Raw genomic sequence first — 8,644 nt, 5'->3', positions numbered from 1 at the left:
TTTTGCACTATGACCACAGATATTTCTCTGCTGAGATGTGTTACTGCATGCGAAAAAGTAATTAGCACTGTCGCTGTACATTACAGGACCTCAACCACTGGTAGACTCTTCAATGTGCCACAAATATTGATGATTTTTTCATAGACTTACATATAACGCCATCAACATCTGCTAATATATCAACATGCAATGGTGGTACATTGTAACTTAATACAAATGTTATTTTTTGACTATTGGCCCATAGAGCCTACCATTAATATATAGAAATCTCCCAGAGATTACAGAGACTATGTGTCATTACTCTGGAATACAGAGAAAACAATTCATACCTATGTAGTTATACTGTAAATAAAAACAACAACAACAAACAGTATCCATGAGACTTCAAAAAACAAAACCAACAATGAAGATAAACACAAAGATAGCAGAAATTCAGCTGAACAACCAGTCAACAGTCCAATACCAGCTAGTGTGAACACTCTCCAGAGAAGTCACCTCAGATGCTCCAAACCCAACAAAGAACTTACACTTATAATATTGGAGGTAAGTAAAACAAGATAGTAACAACCAGATGAGCGGATACTGTATACTGTGACGACTTACTGTCTCTGTATCTCAATGACAGGTTCCATGAGTGATACTCCACAAGTTCCTTCCTTCAGATTTCATCATTTCTGCGCCGCTGTCTACCAAGGTATTATACAAAAGAACTGAAGCTCCGTGACAATGTGACAGATCTCACCAGTGGAAAGTTAAAAGAGCTTCTTCAAACTTGGTGACAGGTCAGTCCTGATTCATACACATTGTATTCTACTAAAGGTTAACAGTCAGAGTTAGTTTTTTTATGCCTAGTTAAATAAGAAAATGACAAATATTCAGATTTATCAAAACTGGTGCACAGGAATAGTAGAGTCGTTTCCCATAGCAACCAATCAGTATGGTGCTTTCATTTTCCAAAGAGCCTTTGAAAAATGAGAGGTGGACTCTGGTCGGTTGCCATAGGCAACTTTTGCTTTGCACCAGTTTTAATAAATCCCCCCCCCCCCATAATGTTTATGGGTCTAACTGAAGAAACATAACAGAATAATCCCACCTAAGAGCACTTGTTTTTGAGTATTTGTAATGTGTGCTCAATATGAAAAATGTCTGGTTTACTTACCCATAAACTAACATATTCTGTTTTATTCGTTCAGCAGATATAAATATATCATCAAGCGGAGATGTTTACTGGGAGTCAGAAAAACCTCAACTTCAGACCATCATCATAGCATCTCATTCATTGCAAAACATTTATGTGTTTACAATAAATAATCTCTATTCTTACTGTTTAACCCCTTAGTGACCAGCCTATTTTAGGCCCTAATGACCAAGCTATTTTATTCGTTTTTCTATAGTCGCATTCAAAGTGCTATAACGTTCTTATTTTTTCGTCTACATAGCTGTATGAGGACTTGTTTTTTGCGGGATTAGTTGTGCTTTTTAATGGCACCATTTTTGGGTACATATAATTTTTATATTAACTTTTATTAACCTTTTTGGGGGGAATTATAAAAAAAGCCTGAAAATCCGCCATTGTTCTATGCGTTTTTAAATTGACGCCGTTCACTGTGCGACGTAATTAACATGTTACCTTTATTCTATGGGTCGGTATGATTACGGCGATACCACATGTGTAGAGGTTTTTTTATGTTTTACGACTTTTGCACAATAAAAACACTTTTGAACTAAAATTATTTGCTTTTGCATCGTCGCTTTCCAAGAGCCGTAATTTTTTTATTTTTTCATCAACGTAGTGATTTTTTGGGCTTTTTTTCTGCGGGACAAGACGTAGTTTTGATTGGTACTGTTTTGGGGTACATGGGACTTATTGATTCATTTTTATTATGACTTTTTTGGGGGGCAATGGAAAAAAATTGCAATTTCGCCATGGTTTTTTGCGTTTTTTTTTACGGTGTTCACTTTGCGGTTTAAATTACATATTAACTTTATTAATGGAGTCATTACGGTCGCGGCGATACCACATATGTGTACTTTTTTTTTTTTTTTACACTTTTACTAAATAAAACCACTTTTTATGGAAAAAAATGGTTTTATTTATTTTTTTACTGTACTTTTTATTAATAATCTTTATTTCACTTTGATGACTGATTTTATTAGTCCCACTAGGGGACTTTACTGTGCGATATTCCGATCGCTGCTATAATGCTCTGGTATACTTCGTATACCAGAGCATTATTGCCTGTCAGTGTAAATCTGACAGGCAATCTGTTAGGACGTGCCTCCGGCGCGTCCTAACAGGAATATGTCCAGGGCAGACCTGGGGGCTTTTATCAGGCCCCCGGCTGCCATGACACCCCATCGGAGACTCGCGATTTCATTTGCGGGCCGCCGATGGGTGACAGAGTGAGCGCACTCCCTCTGTAAACAAAGTTAAATGCCGCGGTCGCTATTGACGGCGGCATTTAATGGGTTAAACGGCCGCGATCGAAGTAAACTTCGATCGCGGGCGTTGGAGCAGGAGCTCAGCTGTCATCAGACAGCAGAGCCCCGGCTCCTGCCTGCACGGGAGACCCGTGCAGGACTTAGACTAGGCTGACGTGAAAAGGCGTCAGCCTAGCCTAAAGCCCATTAGTGACTCACGTGAAAAGGCGTATTAGTGGTCACTAAGGGGTTAATTTGTTGTGTTTATAACTTCTTCTTACAGGTTCTCCCGGAATCCATGAGACAAAACCTTTGTTAACCTCTGTGTGAAAATGGGAAGCACATGGATACTCTGCAGTCCCCCAAATCTGTTTGTTGATTTGAACTATGTCTTACTGACTAGGGTTTATGTCACAGTATCATTTTTTCACATTTTACATTACCGTTTACCATTTTGTAATATGGACAAGTTCATGCATCATCCCCATTGTTTTGTAGTTCATAAAATGCTGTACTGCTGAAGGGCACATGCACATTGGGATATCTCATGTATCTATGTTTCCTTTGCTGCACTATTGTTTCCGGTATTTTCAGTGGAATCTGCAACGGAGTCCCCTAATGGAGCCTCCAACGCAGATGTGAATTAGGCCTGTGAGTCTATGGGTGACGAATGCCACTGTATGGCATCCATCACAGGTATTGTTAAACGTATACCTCCGGGAGCTCCCAACATCACTGTCCATATATGAACTGTGTGTCAGGAGCAGTTCTGGAGTCCCCAGGCAGAGCGCTAGTGCCTAGTGGCAAATTAGGGCCTGGATACAGGGCCCAGCAGACAGTATCACACATGGTAGGTTTAGACAAAGGGCTCAGCATACAGTATCACACCATATGTGATACTGTATGCTGGGCCCTGCATCTAAGCCTACCACATGGTAGGCTTAGATACAGGGCCCATGTGTGCAGGGGCGTATTGGCCATGTACTTTTCCAGGAAATTTCCCGTTGGGCCGGCTGCTCCACTGCTCAGGGGCCGCTCTCCTGTACAATCCTTCATACATCTGTGTATGTGGGTACTGTTCCGTGATATAAAGAAATCCCCACATAGTCATATGTATAAAGGAGCACATATACTCTGGAAATAGGAGAGTAGAAATCCTGAGAAAGGTAAGTGTTAAATTAAGTGTGTGTGTGTATATATATATATATGTATGTGTGTGTATATATATATGTGTGTGTATATACACTACCGTTCAAAAGTTTGGGGTCACCCAGACAATTTTGTGTTTTCCATGAAAACTCACACTTATATTTATCAAATGAGTTGCAAAATGACTAGAAAATATAGTCAAGACATTGACATGGTTAGAAATAATGATTTTTATTTGAAATAATAATTTTCTCCTTCAAACTTTGCTTTCGTCAAAGAATGCTCCATTTGCAGCAATTACAGCATTGCAGACCTTTGGCATTCTAGCTGTTAATTTGCTGAGGTAATCGGGAGAAATTTCACCCCATGCTTCCAGAAGCCCCTCCCACAAGTTGGATTGGCTTGATGAAAAACAGCTTTAAACTATTATCCCTTTCCCACTAAAAGTTACATTAGGCACTATACAGGCATCCACAGTTCTCCTGTCATCCACCAAACCAGGTTTCTCTATCTACCTGCCAGATAATAATTAATCACACTAGAGCGCACGCTGCTCTAGAGTTTAGTGGCGGGGTGCTTTACATCTTATGAGCTAACGCTTGGCATTGTACATGGTGATCTTAGGCTTGTATGCAGCTGCTTAACCATGAAAATCCATTTCATGAAGCTCCTGACACACAGCTCTTGTGCTGATGCTTCCACACCACTATAATAGCACTCACAGTTGAATGAGGCAGATAAGAAATTTCACTAAATGACTTGTGGTAATGGTGGCATCCTATGACTATGGCATGTGTAAAGTTGCTGAGCTCTTCAGTAGGACCCATACTTTTAGCAATGTTTCTCTGTGGAGATTGAAGGCTATGTTCACACGGAGTATTTTGGGGGAGGAATATCTGCCTCAAAGCTCCAAACGGAATTTTGAGGCAGATATTCCTCCCCCAAAATACTCCGTGTGAATAGCAATGATCACGCCGTTTTTCGCCCGCGGCCATTGAGCGCCGCGGGCAGAAAACACGCTTTCTCCTGCCTCCCATTGAAGTCAATGGGAGGTCGGAGGCGGAAGCGCCCGAAGATAGGGCATGTCGCTTCTTTTCCCCGCGAGGCAGTTTTACTGCTCGCGGGAAAAAGACGCCGACACCTTCCATTGAAATCAATGGGAGGCGTTCTCGGGCCGTTTCTGCCGAGTTTTGCGACGCGGTTTCCGCGTCAAAAAACTCGGCAAAAGACTCCGTGTGAACATAGCCGAATGGCTGTGTGAATGATTTTATGCACCTGTTTACAATGGATGTAGCTGAAAAAACGGAACTCAATAATTACGAGGGTGTCCACATACTTTTGGCCATATTTTGTATATCACTGAGGTTGGACCTACAGATATTGGAGGCATCAGCTTAAATGTTGACATTTGCTGTATCTGGAAAGGCTTCATTAGAAATAACTATTTAAAATGTAAAAAAAATTGTGTTTAGCACAGAATGAAATGAATAGAGGATGTTTTGCTTTTTCACTTGATTTATATTCAAAATAAATATATAATATGTATTTATTAATGATGGTGTGAAAAAAAAAATAAGCAAATTACAATTAAAATAAAAAGTTAAACCTCTGGCACATGTCTTTGTTGTGAACTAGAAGTGAATGGGTATGTGAAATGTTACTCTGCAGGTATTTTTTCCTACAGGTGATTTTCCTATTAATAGCGCCGGACTATGGAAGCTGAAATGCTATAATACAGATCCCTTTTTCAGGCTCCCTTGTCCTGTAGAAGAAATAATACTTCTCCACAACTGGAAAAATGCAGAAAAAAACTAATTTCCACAGATTCACTCATATCATAAACTATAATGATCTTTGTGCAAGGTCAACATTTCCCACAGCAATTATATCTTAACATTTAAATCAATGGTTTCAAAACCTATGGTTTCTGTTTCTTTCAGTCAGGGTTTCGTTCTGACGGGAAGCTCCGATGGAACGCCAGAACTGAGCTCTGACGCAGATGTGAATGAAGCCTTATCCAGGATATAGTAATATATTTCAGGTAAAACAACTTATTATGGAATGGTAATTCAGGGGTTTACAAATGGCCAGAGCTCGGTCATAGGACATCACTGTTAGCAGAAGACATTCCACACATTCAGAATATGAAGAACAAATAAAGAAAATTGTGCGATACATCCTGGTGGAGATGCAGAGGAGCCATTGTTCAGAATCATATTGAGCATTCGTCCCTTTCCTTCTCATCTCCTAATGTATAATGTAATAGAGATTAATGTGTATGTAATGTGTAACATGAAATAATGAAAATCTTTTTCGAGGCGGCCAGGAGTGATCTCGCAGGTATGCTGGTGGAAGGGGCAACACAAAGTCATCTTTATTTACTAGCTGATGACCATTCTTCATGTTTCACCTCCCAAAAGTCATAATTGCTTTCTTAATGTCCTTATTTCTCAGACAATATATAATGGGGTTAATTAAAGGAGTGACCACGGTGTAAGTTAAAGAAAAAAGTTTACGTACACCGATCGATTTCCCATTAATTGGAACCAAATAAATACAGATCAATGTTCCAAAAAATATAGACACCACAGTTAAATGGGAGCTGCAGGTGGTGAAGGCTTTATGTCTTGTAATGGTCTGCATCCTGAGGATTGCATGGACGATATAACCATAAGAGACCACAACGATGAGGAACGGGCACAGAATTACAGGAAGACAAAGATATATTTTCAAAGTCTCGATATACGAAGTGTCTGAGGTGGATAGTTGTATTATAGGATCAAGTTCACAAAAGAAGTGATCGATGACATTGGACCCCGGGAATTCAAGATGGAAGAGGTTTGTGGTTTGAACTGATGTAATAACAAAACTAAAGAGCCACGCTATAACGCCGAATATAAAGCAAAGCATTCGACTCATTATAGAATGATAATGCAGAGGGTGACATATGGCCAGATACCTGTCATAAGACATGACTGTCAGCAGAAGACATTCTGAAGACTCAGAAGAAGCAAAGAAAAAAAATTGGATGAGGCAATCAGAAAGAGACATAGAGGAACCATTACTCAGGACCATATGAAGCATGTTCGGGACAATATCTGAGGTCACCATGATGTCCAGTGTGGTGAGTTGTGTCAGGAAGAAGTACATGGGACAGTGGAGGTTCTTGCTGTAGGATACCAAGGTGATGACCAAGAGGTTCCCACAGATAGTGGTGAGGTAAATCGTGAGGAGAAAAAGAAAAAACACAATTCTGAAACAATGGAGACCCGGAAATCCAAGGAGAAGGATTGTGGTAACATTGTTCTTCTCCATTCCCTATAAATTGAGATTTTGGTAAGAAAATGTGATTACAAAAGAAATGCTTTAGAATGAAACGATATTGAGTTACCTACCTGCAGCATAATGTAGAGCAATGTTACTAATATACTATAGTATGAAACCTGTTATTACACCCTTCAGCAGAAGTGACAGAAAAATCACACGTCCCTCAGCACGATGCCAACTAATGACAAGTACAACAGTATGTACCAAACCCTTCAAAAATTAAGAAATGGTAATTTTTATTTTGTTTTGTTATCAGTCAAAGAACGTTTCTTATAAATATCGATATTTCTCATTGTGAAAAGAAAAATCTACAATCTTCTTCTCAGCTCCAGATTACAAAACTGCAGTGAAACTAGCTCAGTCCTGAATGGAATATGAGAACAGTCCTGAATAGAATATGAGAACAACCCTAAATAGAATATGAGCACAGTCCTGAACAGAATATGAGAACAGTCCTAAATAGAATACGAGAACAGTCCTGAATAGAATATGAGAACAGTCCTGAATAGAATAAGAGAACAGTCCTAATTAGAATACGAGAACAACCCTAAATAGAATACAAGCACAGTCCTGAACAGGATATGAGAACAGTCCTGAATAGAATAAGAGAACAGTCCTGAATAGAATAAGAGAACAATCCAGAATAGAATAAGAGAACAATCCAGAATAAAATAAGAGAACAGTCCTAAATAGAATACGAGAACAACCCTAAATAGAATATGAGCACAGTCCTGAACAGGATATGAGAACAGTCCTGAATAGAATAAGACAACAGTCATAATTAGAATATGGGAACAGTCCTAAATAGAATAAGAGAACAGTCCTGAATAGAATATGAGAACAGTCCTGAATAAAATATGAGAACAGTCCTGAATAGAATAAGAGAACAGTCCTAATTAGAATACGAAGAAGGAAGGAAAAAAGTGGATCATCTGGAGGCGCTGCTGCGTGGTGAAATTGCGAAATGAAAAGGTGGTAGAGTCCAGATATAATAATATAATTTATTTAGAACAAGACGTGGCTACGCGTTTCAACGCTGAACAAGCGTCTTCCTCTGCTCCTCTGCAACTTACCTGCAGTTCTTTTGGTCCATCACGTCTCGTCCCACCTGATGTTTTGACCCTCCTCGGCCTCCGTAGCGCCATTGGTTGTCTAGGTCACGGAGACACGTCTCAGCGTTCTCGGTGTAACCTAGCAACCCGATGCAACTACGTTCATCACAAAGTTAATTCATTTTAAACCCTTTAGCAACATTGAAAGTTCTATTAATCATTTATATTAAAATGTCAGTTCTGAGTTGGTTTTAATGGGTTTTATATGAGAACACATTTCCGGTTTTTTAAAGACCATTATTTTATGTATTTTATGTATTTTATGTATTTTATGCATTATCCTATTGTATCCCTATTATTAAGTGTTTATGTTTCTAAACAAACCATGTATTTATTTTAACAATGTTTCTTCTATGTTTTAAATGTTTCTTAACGATAGAACCGGGTGTGACGTCATGGTCACACTCTGACCTCGGCAGACTTGGCGGTTTTTTCTCTCTTGTTAATTTGAACTCACTCTGATATATAAGTGTCAGAAGTGCAATGTGTACATGGCCTGAGGAAGACGCTTGTTCAGCGTCGAAACGCGTAGCCACGTCTTGTTCTAAATAAATGATATTATTATATCTGGACTCTACCACCTTTTCATTTTGCAATTTCACCATGCAGCAGCGCCTCCAGATGATTCACTTTTT

General features: G+C 39.2%; 1 protein-coding gene across 1 annotated transcript; it reads right to left on the bottom strand.

Moving 5' to 3' along the window:
* Positions 1-5,976: 5,976 nt before the first annotated feature.
* Positions 5,977-6,885, bottom strand: LOC142741792 (olfactory receptor 13A1-like). The gene has a single exon (XM_075851125.1). It carries the CDS (start codon positions 6,883-6,885, stop codon positions 5,977-5,979), a length of 909 nt encoding a protein of 302 aa, XP_075707240.1.
* Positions 6,886-8,644: the final 1,759 nt, after the last annotated feature.

This window comes from Rhinoderma darwinii, chromosome 2, assembly GCF_050947455.1.
Source record: "Rhinoderma darwinii isolate aRhiDar2 chromosome 2, aRhiDar2.hap1, whole genome shotgun sequence".
NCBI lineage: Eukaryota > Metazoa > Chordata > Amphibia > Anura > Rhinodermatidae > Rhinoderma > Rhinoderma darwinii.
Note: the sequence above shows the minus strand (reverse complement) of the source record. Positions and strands in the feature narration are given on the sequence as shown.